Source organism: Hemitrygon akajei, chromosome 27 (genome assembly GCF_048418815.1).
Source record: "Hemitrygon akajei chromosome 27, sHemAka1.3, whole genome shotgun sequence".
NCBI classification, from domain to species: Eukaryota; Metazoa; Chordata; class Chondrichthyes; order Myliobatiformes; family Dasyatidae; genus Hemitrygon; species Hemitrygon akajei.
Window position 1 is genome coordinate 19,124,269 of NC_133150.1, and position 17,639 is coordinate 19,141,907.

The 17,639-nt window shown below is 41.3% G+C and overlaps 1 protein-coding gene across 3 annotated transcripts in view; it reads right to left on the reverse strand.

Annotated features, from left to right (window-relative positions):
• itpr3 (inositol 1,4,5-trisphosphate receptor, type 3) overlaps window positions 1-17,639 on the reverse strand; it is a 310,863-nt gene that overhangs the window by 141,624 nt on the left and 151,600 nt on the right. For all 3 annotated transcript variants that reach the window (XM_073030432.1, XM_073030433.1, XM_073030431.1), the window contains exons 10-14: window positions 13,646-13,690; window positions 11,907-12,058; window positions 7,139-7,238; window positions 5,449-5,609; window positions 2,503-2,644 (exon numbers count right to left, since the gene is read on the reverse strand). In XM_073030432.1, coding sequence (XP_072886533.1) covers window positions 2,503-2,644; window positions 5,449-5,609; window positions 7,139-7,238; window positions 11,907-12,058; window positions 13,646-13,690 — 600 coding nt within the window. The remainder of the gene's footprint in view (window positions 1-2,502; window positions 2,645-5,448; window positions 5,610-7,138; window positions 7,239-11,906; window positions 12,059-13,645; window positions 13,691-17,639) is intronic.

Sequence of the window (17,639 nt, forward strand, 5' to 3'; positions counted from 1 at the left end):
AGGGGTCTATTAGTGAAGAGAAAGTTAAGGTTAAAGAACTAAGAAGATTAAGATGGCGCTAATTTGTTTTTAGCTATTTTATACCACAGATGTAAGGAAAATTCCATTCAAATCTACAGATAAGAATTGTAAAGCACTTATTCAATACTGCAATACCAAGTTAACCAATGAGACAGTACTTATTCAAGTAATGCAGAACAAAAAATCTCCCACAGCTTTCCAGATTTATACTTTGTACAGCCACTACAGGCATATTAAAATATTATGGGCATACAACAACTACGTGATCACAGGAAGGACATACAAACTCCTTACTACGGCATCAAAATTGAACTCTGAACTCTGACCCCAGGAACTGTAACAGCTTTGGGCTGACCCCCCTACGCTACCACGGCACTCCAATATGGAATGTGCCACTGGGAAAGCTGTGGAGGGAGGTACTTCAACGACACTTAAGATGCACTTCAATCATATATGACTAAACACATTGATGAAGGAAGAGCAGTAGATGTATTGTATATGGATTTCAGAAAGGCATTTGACAAGGTACCCCATGCAAGGCTCATTCAGAAAGTAAGGAGGCATTGCTTTGTGGATCCAGGATTGGCTTGTCCACAGAAGGCAAAGAGTGGCTGTTTACAGGTCATATTCTGCATGGAGGTCAGTCACCAGTGGTGTGCCTCAGGGATCTGTTCTGGGACCCCTACTCTTCGTGATTTTTATAAATGACCTGGACGAGGAAGTGGAGGAATGGGTTAGTAAATTTGCTGATGACACAAAGTTTGAGGGTGTTGTGGGTAATGTGGAGGGCTGTCAGAGGTTACTGCGGGACAGTGATAGGATGCAAAACTGGGTGGAGAAGTGGCAGATGGAGTTCAGCCCAGATAAGTGTGAGGTGGTTCATTTTGGTAGGTCAAGTATGATGGCAGAATATAGTATTAATGATAAGATTCTTGACAGTGTGGAGGATCAGGGGGATCTTGGGGTCCAAGTCCATAAGACACTCAAAGTAGCTGTGCAGCTTTACTCTGTGGTTAAGAAAGCATACAGTGCATTGGCCTTCATCAATTGTGGGACTGAGTTTAGGAGCCGAGAGGTAACGCTGCAGCTATATAGGACCCTGGTCAGACCCCACTTGGAGTACTGTGCTCAGTTCTGGTCGCCTCACTATAGGAAGGATGTGGAAACCATAAAAATGGTGCAGAGGAGATTTACAAGGATGTTGCCTGGATTGGGGAGCATGCCTTATGAGAATAGGTTGAGTGAACTTGGCCTTTTCTCCTTGGAGTGACGGAGGATGCGAGGTGACCTGACAGAGGTGTATAAGATGATGACAGGCATTGATTGTGTGGACAGTCAAAGGGTTTTTCCCAGGGCTGAAATTGCTACCATGAGAGGGCACAGTTTTAAGCTGCTTGGAAGCAGGTACAGAGGAGATGTCAGAGGTAAGTTTTTTATGCAGAGTGATGAGTGCGCGGAATGGGCTGCCGGCAACAGTGGTGGAGGCGGATACGATAGGGTCTTTTAAGAGATTCCTGGACAGGTACATGGAACTCAGAAAAAAATAGAGTGCTATGGGTAACCCTAGGTAATTTCTAAGGTAAGGACATGTTCGGCACAGCTTTGTTGGCCGATGGGCCTGTATTGTGCTGTAGGTTTGCTGTGTTTCTATGGCACAGTAAGCTACGACTAAGTTCTAATTAATGTGAATTAGTATAGACAGATACTTAACAGTTGGCAAAGGTATGATTTGTGCTGTATCACTTAATGTCTCTGATAAGCATCTCAGACAGGCTATTTATGGATAATTCCAACTGTCACACCGATTTCTTTTCTGCTAGCACTGATTCTTATTGACAGGACAGTTACTTGCAGTTAGGCCTTCAAAATTACCCAAAGATACATCTATGCAATTCAAATCCTTAACAGGGTAACTATCAGATGAGGAAATGTACCAAATTAACCACGTCAACAGGAGGAGCTGAGAGCCAGTGCTGTAAGAGACTGACTGGGAAGTAATCAAGTTCTGTAGGTTCACTTGAAGGTTGAAGACGCCCCTCCAGAGAAAGTGACCACAGATCATTACCCAAGGATCCGGTGAGGCATTGTAGGGTCAAAGCCAAAATTGCTTGCAGTAAGAAATGGAAAGATTGGGAGAATATTGTACTTATCAATGGAGTTATCTCTTTCTCACAGGTATACAGGTAACAACTACTCTGACCTACATTCTTATTAATTAAGGAAAGCTGGAAACTGCGTGACCTTTCTGGAAATTATAAAGAAAACTTCGAGTAGCAATTATAGCAAATTTATTGAATGACTGTAGAATAATCTTAAATAAAGTCTCATAGTGACTATTAATAAAAGAGTAAAGTGAGTGTATCGGTTTTACTTGACGTGTTTACTTTGGATGCTATCAAATTAAAGCAGTTGTCTTTACTGTAATTATAGTTTAGTCTAACCTAGTTCATTTTATTGTTACTAATGGTATTGATTAAATACCTGCTTCAATATATTTTGTTCTCGCATCAGTTTTTGTCTTTCTCTGTTGGGTTTTGTCATGATGATGTCCAGAACATTCTGACCATTGTTGGGAACATCCACAACAAAGAATACAAGATCTTCCAATAATTTAATTGCAAACCTGTAACAAACAAATAATAATGCAAAATCATCGTCACTCATTGAAGGTAAGAAAGCTCAAAGACAGCGAGAAATCGTGTTTCCCTGACTCAGATAGAGGTCAGGCCCGCACCATACTCGTCGTGGCGGCATTTCCACACTGACGACGGCGGCTGGCAAAACGGAGCAAGTTAGAGGCCACAGGGAGCAAATGATCAGTTGTTCCCCAAGTCAGCGTAAAATGCAGGAATGTGAGGCACAAAGTTTGGAGTCTGCGAGTGTGGTGTAAGCACAGCAGTGTCAACACGGCGTCACTGCAGGTAGTGCAGCTGTCTCACAACTCCAGCGAGACTGGGTTCGATTCTGACCTCTTCCGCTATGTGGCATTTGCAGTCCCTCCTCAAACTCAGGGGGATTTTTTCATCCCCCAGATACTCATCCGGCTTGCCAAAGGCCTGCTGATTGTAAGGTTCATTGCCAGCTGTGAATTAGCCCCCAGTACAAGTGGTGTTGCGGCAATGTGAGACAGAATAGATTACAAGGATTGTGATTGCTCTGAGAATCAGCTTGCATGCGTTTTGTTACTTGAGAATATCAATATGCACTATCATAGCCAATGCATGAGACTATGACAAACATGGAAATGATACAACAAACTGCAGACTATAAGCTTCTCCCATTTACTTCACGGCTTCACTCAGCTGTTAAGAGAGTTAACAGCGGAAAGGATTCCAGTCTTCAAAATTTCTTGCAGGGTCAGTTTTAACTCTTCCTGCAACTGTTAAAGGTGAGAACAGCTGATAATGTAAGAAGCATAGTCGCCCAGTAACCCTCTTTAGTCCAGCCCATCATTCAACACTAACATTGCTTATCTGTAACCTAACACTATGCAGGTAGTCCCTACGTTAGGCCAGGGCTCCATTCCAGAGAACTGTTCTTCGTCAGTCAGTAAGTTTTGTTTTCTGTGGCTACCTAGATTGTATTGTTCCATGTCTTCTTACTATATTTCTTTCATTTCATTGAACAATCATCCCAACATTTCCCATATCTAGTCAGTAATAACTACCATAAAACATTTTATTATTATTACTAGCTTGAAAAATACTTTACAGTATTTGGAGGAATTAGCAGAAAGTCCGATTTCCATAAGTCAGGTGACTCATAACCCTTGGAGCCTCCCCCCCCCCCCCCCCCCCCGCCACCCCCCGTATACCTGACTTTCAGAGTATTTCTTAATGTAGCTGGATAACAAAATACAGAAGGGACTTGGGGAAAATCATGGAGAAATTTACATGATGAAAGGCGGGTGGAGGATCATGTGCTGCATAAACACTGGCATGCTCTGGTTGGGTTGAATGCCCATTTCTGTCATTCATCTAGCGCAGGGGTTCCCAACTTTTTTTATGCTATGGACTCCTACCGTTAATACGGTCCCCAGGCTGGGAATACTTGATCTAGCGTGACCCTACGTAACCCAACTAACACTTGCCTCATCAACCAAGAGGAAAATCACTTCTCAAGCAGCCTGGAGTCAACATGAAAATGTTATTATTTGTTAAATGGTGATCACAACAGTCATATTTTCTACATTTTAAATAATGGAAGGGGCACAAAAAAAAGTGAAGTTCTTCTGGATTTCTGGATACCTGTTACGGTCCAAAGTCATGAAGCCTTACCATTAACCGAGGGGTCTGCGAGCCCCAGGTTGGGAACCCCTGCTTCAGGGGGACGTGATGATCTGAGCACCAACATCATTTGCACTTAAAAAGAACATGTAGTGTTCAAGCTTACCCCATGCAGAGGATAAACAGAATCCAATGAAGACCATCTGATAAATTATCAAGACTGAATTCAGAGTTCAATCTACAGCTCTTCCCCACATGTTCACCATTAATGTAAAATTCACTAAAATAATGCACTCAGCTCCCTCCTCAGCTCTCACAAGCTGGTACCTAATTTCCCTACTCTCCATTTTAGTTTATTCCAACTATTTTGGAATCTTAATCATCATCACCACAGAAAAACAGTGAAATCCAGCACAGATGTACTTCAGCATAAAAATATTTTGCAAAATGCTCCAGGTGACAAAAAAAACCTAATTTGCATACTGAACTGTAATTGTTTTTTTCACATTTATACAACTTTGGCCTTACCCCACCCAACATGCTCACTGAAACAGATTGCTCCGAGAGACAAAATAATTGGAAAGCATGTTATCCCACTTTAGGACAGATGCTTAGCTTTGTCTGGGTTAATGTAGATAAATTGACCTATTTTGCTGCTAGCCAATTATTAAACATTCAATTTATCTTATCTCCCTTGCCCTAGCTTTTAAGACTAGATTAAAGAACTAATCTGCATTACCTCAAGTTTTTAGTGAATGAGATATTAAATACAAAATGCTTTTGTTGTTAAGCTGGCTCTCAGATCGAGCTCCATAATTCCAGCCAATTTTGCTCACTATTCCATCTTCTCCCATCTAACCAACATTTCCCCTGGTATAAACCAGCTAATAACGAGCATAGGGCTCGTTATTATTTTTTCCATCATTCAACCTCCCCTGCATTTCATTACTTCCAAGAGCTTGTTGATTGTCTCTTTTCGCACTTTTTGCAGCTAAAACTTTGTCATCTCCAATGTTTTCCATTACTAATTTAAAAAGTTATTGATCTAAAACATCAGCTCCATTCCTTTCATCACAGACCCTATCTGAACTGCTAATTATCTTGAGAGTTTTCTCCTTTTTCTCACAAGAGTAGGCTACAGCCCTGCAATCAAGTAAACAAGACATCTATAAACCTCGTAGGAAGCCAGTTTCAAAATTACCTTCGGTCATTGTGATTTAAGGTTCCTTGCTCTAGTTTTTCAACAATTGTTCCTAAAATTTTGCTGGCATCATTCGCATAGTCCAAGTCTCGAATTTCTGAAACTGGAACAGAGACGATGGCAAAAGCTTCTTTATCTTCCTTGCTGGGACATGTTCCAAGCTGCAAATAAATACAACATTTTCAAAATTTTTATGATAACTTTTCAATGGATACAACCCAAGTGTAACTGTATACTTAAGATATTTCAATTGGTGCTCCTAGTTAACTGAAGTTAAAGGCCTTATGTAAACTTCTAATGTGCAATTTTCATCCCAGAAGAAAAAGCCCCACAACAGGTATTAAAAAAACAAATTACAAAAAAACAGTAAATCCATAAACCACATAGTATTGGGTTTTATCCTAATGAATTTCAAAGCACTTTTCTTGTCTCCAGGGGTTGATAAAGTTTTGTTTCTGCTCCATCTCTGAGTATTGTTGAGGTTGATGATTCTAATGTGCTTTACCCCAACAGACATGGAGATCTCTCTATAGTTACCCACTATGAGCTCTGTCTTTCTCTCAGATAATTATCATTACTGCATCTTCAAAGTCACCTGATGTGTCCTCCTCCTCCCAAAGGGTGGTCAGGCTATGAGTCTGTGATGGAAATTCATCTTCACTAAGCTTTAGAAATTCAGTAATGATGATGTCTGCTCCTGAGGCCTTGTTTCTCACTGAGCACTAATGTCCCAATCTCTCCCAAGGTATTATATCACATCCTCTCATCATTATTCAGTAAACTCTAATGAGCCAATTCAGATTCACTTAATCATACCCTGTTACATGGAATTCCTCATAAATTGAAATGAACAATATAAGGGAATGCAAGACATTCTTCAATAATAGGCCTCTTTGCTAGGTATAATTACATCCCATGGACATAGAATATCATTTCAACTTTTGCAACAAAATCTCCCCACACACAAGAATGATGGGATAGACTGTAAAATTTATCTTACACTTAAGCTGCTGCTGCAAATAAAATTTCACATTTCATGACGTATGTGAGTGATGATAAACCTGATTCTGATATGAGTCTCTATTGTGGACTAAGAGCTGGAATGGGACAGGGGGAGGGGAATCATGTTGGGAAAAGGAGATGGGAGAGAGGAGGGAGTGGGAAGCACCAGAGAGACATTTTGTAATGATCAATAAACCAATTGTTTGGAACCAAATAGCCTTGCCTGGTGCCTCAGAGCTGGGTGTGTCTGCATCCATGCCACCCCCCTCCCAGGCACCTGCCCCACACCCCTCCCACAGTCTCACCCTCATTATTCCAACATCCTTTTCTCCCACCAGATTCACAAACTCACTCTTTGCCCCACATTGACAAATACAGCATTGTGCTCTCTCTCTCTATCTGTGTGTGTGTGTGAGTGTGTGTGTGTGTGTGTGTGTGTGTGTGTGTGTGTGTGTGTGTGTGTGTGCACGCGCCTAAGATCTTTGCACAGTATTGTATACTTAAGCAAATATTAACAAATCCAGTATTTTTATCTGAATCAACAAGATTAATCAAACCAGGTCATCTGCACAAAGAGACCAGATGTAGATTAAATATAGGTTAATACGAACACTCCATTGTTGGACATTTATTACAAAATAAACTTGAATGGTAAAATTAGGCAGAGAAACCAGAATTCAATAAATACCATAAGTCTGATCGGTCTCTCTTCATCGGTATCAATGGGAATATTTGTGCTCTGAATCCATGTGTTGGTGCACAGATGCCGTAATCTCACAAAGGAATTCCTAAAATATTGAATAAAACAGTAGAAGTTGAAAAGGACAGTTTTCATATATACATACACACACACATCTAAATCAGAATCACTTTATTGCCAGTATGTGAAACATACCAGAATTGATTGTGGTCCGGTGCCAAGCGTAAAACACAGGGCAATACCACAACAGACAACACGATTTACAAGACAATAGTGCAAACAGCCGTGAGCAGAACAGCCACATGCGCAAACGTCAATAATCGAACATAATAAATGGACGTATGTAAACAGACTCGATAATTAAACAGGACAAGGAGAGCAGGAAAGGTTATATAACGGATGCTGTGCAGGGACAGTTACGATATTACACCTGTGAGAGTTTTGTTGAGAAGCTGGATAGCTACAGGAGATGACGTGTAGTCCTGATGCATCTGCCCAATGGCAATTTGGTTTATAGGTGACTGCTAGGGTAGGTGGATTCAGCAGTCATTTTTTTTCAGCTCTTTTCTTTGCTCTGGTGATGAACAGGTCTTCAAATGTCAGCAGCTGACAGCCAATGAACTTCTCCGCTGAATGGACCACTCGCTGCAACCTGGACTTGGGGAGAGAGGTGGCGGAAAACCAAACGGTGATAGAGGTGGTCACTACACTCTCAATGATGGCTGAGTAAAAATTCATCAGGATACGTCCTGGGATGTAAAGCTGGCTTAGGAAGAACAATCTCTTCAGGGCTTTCCTAATGATGAGTGCAACATGATTGTCCCACTTCAATGCATGCATTGGTCATGGTAGTCCCCAGGAACTTGAATGACTCAACCACAAAAACAGCCTGACTATTAATTTCTAAGTCAGTTGGGAGCAGGTAGGGGTTTGTTGGCAGAAGTCAATCCTCATTTCCACTGTTTTGTTAGCATTAAGGTCCAAGTTATTACGAGCACACCATGCTGCAAGATGGTCCACCTCCCTTCGATAGCAGGTCATATCGTTATCAGAGATGAGACCAACTACAGCCGTGTCAGCTACAAACTTTAGGATTTTAATTGATTTGTCTGTAGAGGTACAGTCATTTGTATGAAGTGAGACAGGAGGGGTGTAAGAACACAGCTCTGGAGAGAACCTGGTCTTACAGAGAATGGATCAGTTAAGTAGGAGCACAGCCTTATGAATTGCTTCATTCCTGTTAGGAAATTTGTAACCCATGGACAGATACTGTAGGGTACTAGCTGGATTAACTTGCTCGTGGAACAACTCCAGAACAATAGTGTTGAAGGTGGAACTAAAATCCACAAACAAGATTCTCACATACGTGGTGTTAGGGATTCCAAACATTGAAGAGTGTAATGACGGCACAAGTTAACTCCATCCTCAACTGAGAGATTTGCTCTATAAGCAAACTGCAGCGTGTCAAGAAGAGGATCAGTAATGGACTTAAAGTAGGCCAACATCAGACATTCAAAGGTTTTTCTAATAACTGGACCCAGAGCAACTGGCCTATAAACATTAAGTCAAGTGAGCTTCTCTTTATTGGAAAGTGGAATGATTATAATACCTTTGAAACAGTCCAGGACCAGGGAAGTGGTAACTATCTTCACTGATCAGTACTGTGCCTTAGAGTACCAGGCGAGACACCATCAGGGTTTGCAATTTTCCTAACGTTCTGTTTTCTAAATAGTTTACTAATGTCTCCTTGCTTCACAGAAATTATAGGGTGGGATAGAGAAAGGGGGCAAGAAGGGGAGAAGGCTGAAGAAGGTGAATGGGGCTGGAGTGGAGGAGGGATGGTGACTTTGGAGTGGTTGTGAAAGGGGGAGAGTGTAGGGGCTCAGCATACAGAATCAGGATCAGAGGAAGTGAGACAAGATAGCCGTTGATTGTCCTTCTCTAAAAGGCAATAAAACTAATTGAGCTGATTGACCAAGGAAGGGGAGGGGGAGACATTATTATACTGTATATAAGAATTTATACTCTAAATAATTGACTGTTGATCTGAGAGAAGTCTTTTGTTTCAGTCACAAACTTTGGTACATCATTGGTAAGAGTTTGAACCATATTGTGTTTTAGAGTCAAGCATTGTAGTAGCATAATATTAGCAGCTCCAAATGTTCCCACAAAATTACTGATGTTATTCCCTTAATTCATGATAATGTAATTTTATGTGAGAGAATATTTAAATATGAAAAGGGAAGTAATGGCATATTAAGGAGTAACAAAGGGGATAAATTATATTTCTCTTTACTATAAAATTCTGTGATTCTACTGAGGATTTGTTTTACTTTTCTTAATCTTGAAGATAAATAATAAAATTTGGTTGTAATTTCCACCTATTCTTCTGCACAGAGATGTCTCCTTGCATAAGATTGCCAGCTGGTGATTATTATGTTGAAATAGGTAAATATCGCATTGACATTCAAATAGGACAATTACAGGAGTGCAGGTCCAGGCTCTAAAATGCAAAAGAGAGTCTGGCCCATAGCCATTGGCACTAAAACTCACTGCACTAGTAATTTGTTTCAGAGTTGACCAAAAGATTGCCTCAGAATAACATTGTTATCATAGCAGAAATATTTTATGGATTTGGTCTGGACAAAGATTATGACAAATTTCCATTTAATTTGGCATCAGAGGACCTGCCACAAATTATCTGTTAGTTCCTGACATCCTGGGATGTCCTAGCTACAAAAGCAGTCACACTTCAATTGCTAGTGACCTTTATTGAATTGTTGCTTGTACTTCAGATGGGCTTCTTTTCATCAATGCTGTTGCTTCGGACTGGTCCACTGGTAGATCTACTGAAACAGGTACCCAGTTATGCCACATACAGTATGTCACAGAAACCTGCCTACTCAGAAAAGGAGATGAAAACAACAACTCATCTGATCAGGTTAATTGTCCATCTCATTTCTGGTCTGCACTCAAAACCTCCCAAGAAGCTAATGGATAGTCTGATGAGAAAGGAACTCCCACCAACGCCTGAATATTCTGACACAGCAGTAAAAACACCTTCAACATTTCAATTAATCGATTTTTAAAGGTCCTCAGAAGTCTGCGTTTAAAAATCAGGATGAAGTCTTGGCATCTGTGCTAAAACCAACCACAGTTTAATGACATTATCAATGTGCACAATACTCATCTCGGCATTACCAATAGAAATTGTAGCGATAATAGGCAGCCTATGCCCTTTGTCTTTCAATCTCAGTGAAACACAGCAAACCGGGTGACAAAATAAATTGGGTTCATCAATTAATGATGCCAACGCATTCCTCTCTGTATGTGCCTGTCTAAGCTTACATGGGTCCACATACTTTTTGTCTCAAAATTCTAAAACAGAACTTCAAAACTCTGCCAGGGCACAGATACTCTGCCAGAATTATTAGCCTGTGCCTTGTTCTGGCATCTGGCCACTGACAGTAAAGGATTGATGTGGCTATGCACGCAACCCCTGCCCTGCATTTTAAGCTGACACTGCCGCAGTTTTAATAGCTAATGCCTGTCAGGATGATCCCTTTTGGGCTCTGACTTGCTTTAACGTGCTTTTTAACTGCAATGAAAGTGACCTGGGAGCCAGGCAACATTCAAGGTAAAAGCAACCTACGCATTATTAAAGGGAAATCTTACTAATTTTACAACTTATTTTAGGGAGTTTCTTTGTTCAGCATCACCACTGAACGCACTACCTGTCTGGTACACCAAATACATGTGAAATCTAAATTTAGAGACAGTACTCTTTATCAAAAGGATAATTTAAAAGGACTTCATCTCGAAGTACAGCAGTGTGGACGTGGTGACAAAGGAGATCTGGAGTCTAAGACTCTAGATGAAGGTCAATGACATGGACAGGTCACAGAGGACATCTGTTGATGTCCCAGTTCAGAGGGTCCTCAGATCAGATGTCTGTGCGAGCAAGGAGGCACAAGAAAGCACGATGATGAATAAGGGCCAGTCACTCAATGAGCCCAGAGTTCAAGGGTCCCTGTCATTGCCTAGTCTAGGGGACAAAACTGAAGACTGAAGCCCGAAGATTGATCGGCAGTCTGGAAGTCAAAGCGCTTATGGCCAAAGCCTGGAGACTGAAGGCCAGCTCGGGAGTTGAAGTACAGGTGTGTGGGAGGGAGGGAGCGTGGAAGGATGGAAAGGGGCTTGTTTTGTTATTTGTTGTTTTCTGGTTTGCTGTGTTCTGTGTTGTTCTGCCAAGTACCGTCAGCATGCTGTGCTGGCACTGGAGTATGGCAAGACCTGTAGAATGCCCCCAGCACATCCTTATACATGTTGGTTGTTAACACAAAAGACGCATTTTAATGCATGGTTCCATAATAAATAAATCTAAACCTGAATCTTAATTTCTCAAGAGATGTCGATTGTTACCTTGGGGCACAATGTCATTCCTTTTTCATTCAAAACCATTTAGGAGCTAGTGCAACTTGGAAACTACCAAATGGGACATTCAATCAACACAATTAAAAGTCTTACTAAAAAAGGCATCCATTCCAGACTAAAGCACGCAATCTACATATACACTAATTCAGACTTAGAGATAAGAATTTAAATAGTTATTAAACGACAAGGATTTTAAACCTCCAGACATTTTGTAATGCGAAGATTGATTGAAATTGAAATGTATCACGTGACTAGGTGAGTGGAAGAAGTGAGGTGAAGGAAATTCAGCAGCAGAGGCAACCTGCTATTATTCATACAGTACCTGGGAACAAATGAATCGTTTTTCTGCAGAGTAGTTGGATCTTGCTCAAACAGACTTGCAATGTCATTTCCATGTGGAACGGCCACGAGTCTGTACCGGATCTTCTCCCCTCCTTTTCTCTTGCTGGATCGATTCAGCGCTTTAGGTTCTGCCTAATGAGAGAGTGGAAAATCCAGACTGGAACATTTCCTTGCACGTTCATCACCTCTAAATCACCGTAGTCACATCGTGCTTGCAATCTGTGGAACGGTCTATAAAAACTGTAAGACTCGATTTGTTCAATTACTCTGTAAACGTCAGTGGATATTCGACAGAAGAGCAGAAAAAAGCAACATTCTCCTGCAAGTAGTGTTGATTTACCTCATAATTCATTCTAACCATCAGCTCACAACTTACAACTTCCCACCTTTTATCAAGTAGGGCTCCTGCACATGTTCATAAGATCCATGATTTGATTTACTTCTTTTTTATTTTTGTTTTCTTTCTATATTATCATGTATTGCATTGCAAGTTAACAAATTTCACAACACATGCCAATGGGAATAAACTTGATAAGATCCATGGTTTGATTTACTTATTTATTTTATTTTTGTTTTCTTCCTACGTTATCATGTATTGCATTGTACTACTGTTAACAAATTTTATAACACATGCCAGTGATAATAAACTTAAGTCTGATTCTGATTCTGAGTCTGGTTCCCAAGTGACCTTACCATAAAGAATAGAAATGTGTTTATTCTATATGGAATCTCTCATGCAGCATCTCAGACTATTTCATAAAATATTCATTCAAGGGGTGAGACAGCCCATGTCTCTTTACCCTTGTGATGCTGTGGGTGAGTCACCATCATTAATTTGAGCCACCTTCTTGAAGAGTCGCAGAACAGTGGTAAAAGTGCTCTCACAATGCTGTCAGGTAGAGAGATCCAGGATGTTGACTTAGGAATTTGACCGTCCAATTTGGAAGAATAGGTACATGTCATGGTGTTCCTATATTCCTGCTGCTCCTATCCCATTAACTTTCAAAGATTACGGTTTCAGGTGCAATGGTCAAAAATCTGATCAGTTGCCATAAAACACGTGGTAGAATGAGTTATAGAACAGCACAGCACAGATACAAGGCCTACAGCCAAACCAATCCATGCCAACCATGGTGTCCACTCAGTTAGTCCTAATTTCCTGTGCTCGACCCCTATGACTCCAAGCCCCAACCCTCCCAGTACCTATTCAAGTGCTTCTCAAATGATACCGCTGTACCTACCTCAACCATTCCTTCTCCCTATACTTGGCAGGCTTTCCCATTCACTCAATGACACAGCATTGTACTCTTGGTGGAATGGGCAAATGCTTAGGGTGATGAACAAGAGTATCAGGTAAGCAAGATGCTTGGCCCTGGACTCCTGCTCTAGGCCTTTTCAGGTTCCTTCCTTTTCTCTATGCTTTAAGATCTAAATTCTTTTCCACATTTTATTATCAGTCCTGTGTCAGGACAATGAATCACTATTATTTAATGTTAACATATGTCATGTCGGGGACCACTTCTATTTCCAATTGGATTGATGATAGAGAACAGGTGGAAGAAAAGAAAAAAAATTGTGTATGAAGGATATCCTCTTGGCTACCCCAGTTTCTAGAGAGAATATATCCAACAATATAACATCAATCTGGCTCAGATTAACCAAGTATGGAACCTTAGGCAAATTCGGCTTCCAATTAATTTCACAGTAAATAAAACTTACCGCAGCTTTTGAATCTGAGGCATCTCCTTTGTAACCTGCGTTTTCCTAAATAAAATTGATATTCAACATTGTGAAACAATTACTTCCTGCTTATAAAAGAAAAAAGCATCAACATTTTTGCAACAAGCAATACAACAATTTTCTTTCACATAACCTACTACACTGCACTGTAACACTGGTAAACTTATTGTAGAATTATGCAGAATTTATCTGTAGGTAGCAAGATAACAAAATAAATCTCTATCTACTCAAATTTGTGCCTAGATGTTTTCACGGTACTTTGTTACATGTAACACTGATAGAAAACATAGAAACATAGAAAACCTACAGCACAATACAGGCCCTTCAGCCCACAAAGCTGTGCCGAACATGTACTTACTTTAGAAATTATGTAGGGTTACCCATAGCCCTCTATTTTCCTAAGCTGCATGTGCCTATCCAGGAGTCTCTTAGAAGACCCTATCATATCCACCTCCACCAACGTTGCCGGCAGCCCATTCCACACACTCACCACTCTCCACATAAAAAACGTAGCCCTTACATCTCCTCTGTACCTACTTCCCAGCACGTTAAGAATGTGCCCTGTCGCGTTAGCCATTTCAGCCCTGGAAAAAAAAGCCTCTGACTATCCATATGATCAATGCCTCTCATCATCTTATACACCTCTATCAGGTCACCTCTCATCCTCAGCCACTCCAAGGAGAAAAGGCCAAGTTCACTCAACCTTTTCTCATAAGGCATTCTCCCCAATCCAGGCCACATCCTTGTAAATCTCCTCTGCACCCTTTCTATAATTTCCACATCATTCCTATAGTGAGGCGACCAGAACTGAGCACAGTACTCCAAGTGGGGTCTGACCAGGCTCCTATATAGCTGTAACATTACCTCTCTGCTCTTAAACACAATCCCACAGTTGATGAAGGCCAATGTACCATATGCCTTCTTAACCACAGAGTCAACCTGGGCAGTAGCTTTGAGCGTCCTATGGACTCAGACTCCAAGATTCCTCTGATCCTCCACACTGCCAAGTGTCTTACCATTAATACTGTATTCTGCCATCATATTGACCTATCAAAATGAACCACCTAACACTTACATGGGTTGAACTTCTCAGCCCAGTTGTGCATCTATCGATGTCCCGCTGCAACCTCTGACTGCCCTCCACACTACCCACAACACCTCCAACCTTTGTGTCATCAGCAACTTTACTAACCCATCCTTCCACCTCCTCACCCAGGTCATTTATAAAAATCACGAAGAGAAGGCGTCCCAGAACAGATCCCTGAGGCACACCATTAGTCACCAACCTCCATGCAGAATATGACTCGTCTACAATTGCTCTTTGCCTTCTGTATGCAAGCCAGCTCTGGATACACAAAGCAAGGTCCTCTTGGATCCCATGCCTCCTGACTTTCTCAATAAGCCTTGCATGGGGTACCTTATAAATCCATATACAGTACATCTACTGCTTTACCTTCATCAATGTGTTTAGTCACATCCTCAAAAAGTTCAATCAGGCTCGTAAGGCATGACCTGCCTTTGACAAAGCCATGCTCTCTACTCCTATTCATATTATGCCTCTCCAAATGTTCATAAATCCTGCCTCTCAGGATCTTTTCCATCAACTTACTAACCACTGGAGTAAGATTCACTGGTCTATAATTTCCTGGGCGATCTCTACTCCCTTTCTTGAATAAGGGAACAACATGGACAACCTTCCAATCCTCTGGAACCTCTCCTGTCCTCAATGATGATGTGAAGATCATCACCAAAGGCTCAGCAATCTCCTCCCACGCCTCCCACAGTAGCCTGGGGTACATCTTGACTGGTCCCAGAGACTTATCCAACTTGATGCTTTCCAAAAGCTCCAGCACATCCTCTTTCTTCATGTCTATATGCTTAAACTTTTCAATCTGCTGTAAATCATCCCTACAATCGCCAAGACCCTTTTCCATAGTGAATACTGAAGCAAAGTATTCATTAAGTATCTTTGCTATCTCCTCCTGTTCCATACTCACTTTTCCACTGTCACACTTGATTGGTCCTATTCTCTCACGTCTCACAATAAACCAATTCCTATAGTTATGGATAGAGGCTGCCCCTGGGTAATGAATAGGTTCTGTTTTAACTGGTTAAGTTGATTTTGTCCAAAAGACAGAAATACGCAAAAAATTCTCGATCTGGGCAACATATCCCAACAGTTCTGCAAAAAATGCCATTAAAAATATATAAAACTGATAAGGAAAAACAATTACCAAAAATGGAGAAGAGAAAGGAAACTAGTTTTGACATTTTTTGGAATGAACATAGGTGGATTTGTTGGACTTTTGAATTTAATAGAATGTAGGGAGCACGGTTGCTAGTAGGAACTTTTATATGCCTCTTTGTCTCAGCCCAGGTGCGGCGTGCATTGAAATGTAACGAGACTGTTCAATTTCTTATCACCAATATATGGATGAAAGTCCTTCAAGATTCCCCAGATCTTTCCAGGAATTGGCAACTACTCTTCTGGTCAATACTGGGGGACATTCAGCAGAAATCCCTTGGCACAATTTTTTGTAAACACGGGTGCAGGCAGTACCACTCAGAGTGCTGCCACATTGAGGGGCAGATCTCAGTCAGTTTTGCATGAGTTTTCACCAGCGATTTAACAGCCAAGGCTTTGAACAGAGTGGCACAGGCCTTGCACAGAAACACCTTTTGTCCATAAAGTATCTCTGCTTGCAGAGGAAATCAGCTGGGCTTTAGGAGTGAGAGAATCCGGGGGTAGAGAGGAAGTTGCATGGGTAAGCAAAAGAAGACCACTTAGAGATCAGGATCAGTCAGAGGGAAGGTGAGATGAGGGATGAGACGTCTGATTGAGAGGAGATCAGACCGTGGCAGTGTGGAGGTGGTGCATGAGCTGTCTAGAAAGAAAAAAAACATCAGGCCAGGTTGAGAGAAGGAGTAAAGGGAACTATGAGAGAAACCTCAGGCTGGAGTGAGGAGGGGAGGAATTGCATCAGTCCAGAAGAAAAAAGTGGGATTGTTTTAGGGCAGGAAGTTTAAAGAACACATGATCAATATGGGAATTAGAGTTAGACCATCAGGACTGGGGTGGGTGGCTAGAGATGGTTGAAAAAGCAGCAGTGGGGATCTTGTGGAAGCTACCCATTGGACAGGAAAGGAAAAGAAGAGTGCACCATGGATTTCAGAAGGGAGTGATCCTTTGAAATGCTGATGAAGAGGAAGGAAATATGAATAGTGATGTATTATTGTTGGAGTTGGCTGAAATTGTGAAGAATGATCTGTTGAATGCAGAGGCTGAAGGGGTGGAAGATGAGAACCAGGTTCTTGCTTTGTCCAGTGGGAGAAAGGGTGTAATTAAAGATGTGAACTGCAGGTCATATTGCACTTTTCCATGCAATGTTCATCCTTTCACCTCTTCCCTTCCTACCATCCGGGGTCCCAAGCAGTTTAGTTGCACTTCTTCCAGTCTTGTGAGCAGCATTCAGTGCTCACACTGTGGGCCTCTCCACTGTGAGCAGATTTGATGATCACTTTGAAGAGCACCTTTGAAGAAGTCTGCAGGGGTGACTCTGAGCTGCTTCGTTTCATCAATCTCATTGCTACAGTGACCTTTCTGCCTGTGGACTCCTGCACTGTCACAACAAAACCCAACACAAGGCAAAGGAGCTGGGCATGTTAAAATATGTTGGATTTTAAATATAATTCTCCACCTTCCAATAACCCTCTGTTCCTGCTTGTATCAAAACTGGAATTTTTGCCTGTCATCATCATTTTGGCTCAGATTTTCTTTTTCTCTACACTTCGTTGGTCATGCCGTACAGTCTATAAGCAACATATTATCCAGACACAGAAATGTTACTCTGACTGTAACTGTTCCTTAGCTGACACATTACAATCTCACCTTGTCAGAGATGCTCTATTTATTCCACCCACCTTCTTAGCTACATCATACAGATCGGTTTTCCATCTCTCCTGCAGACCAAGT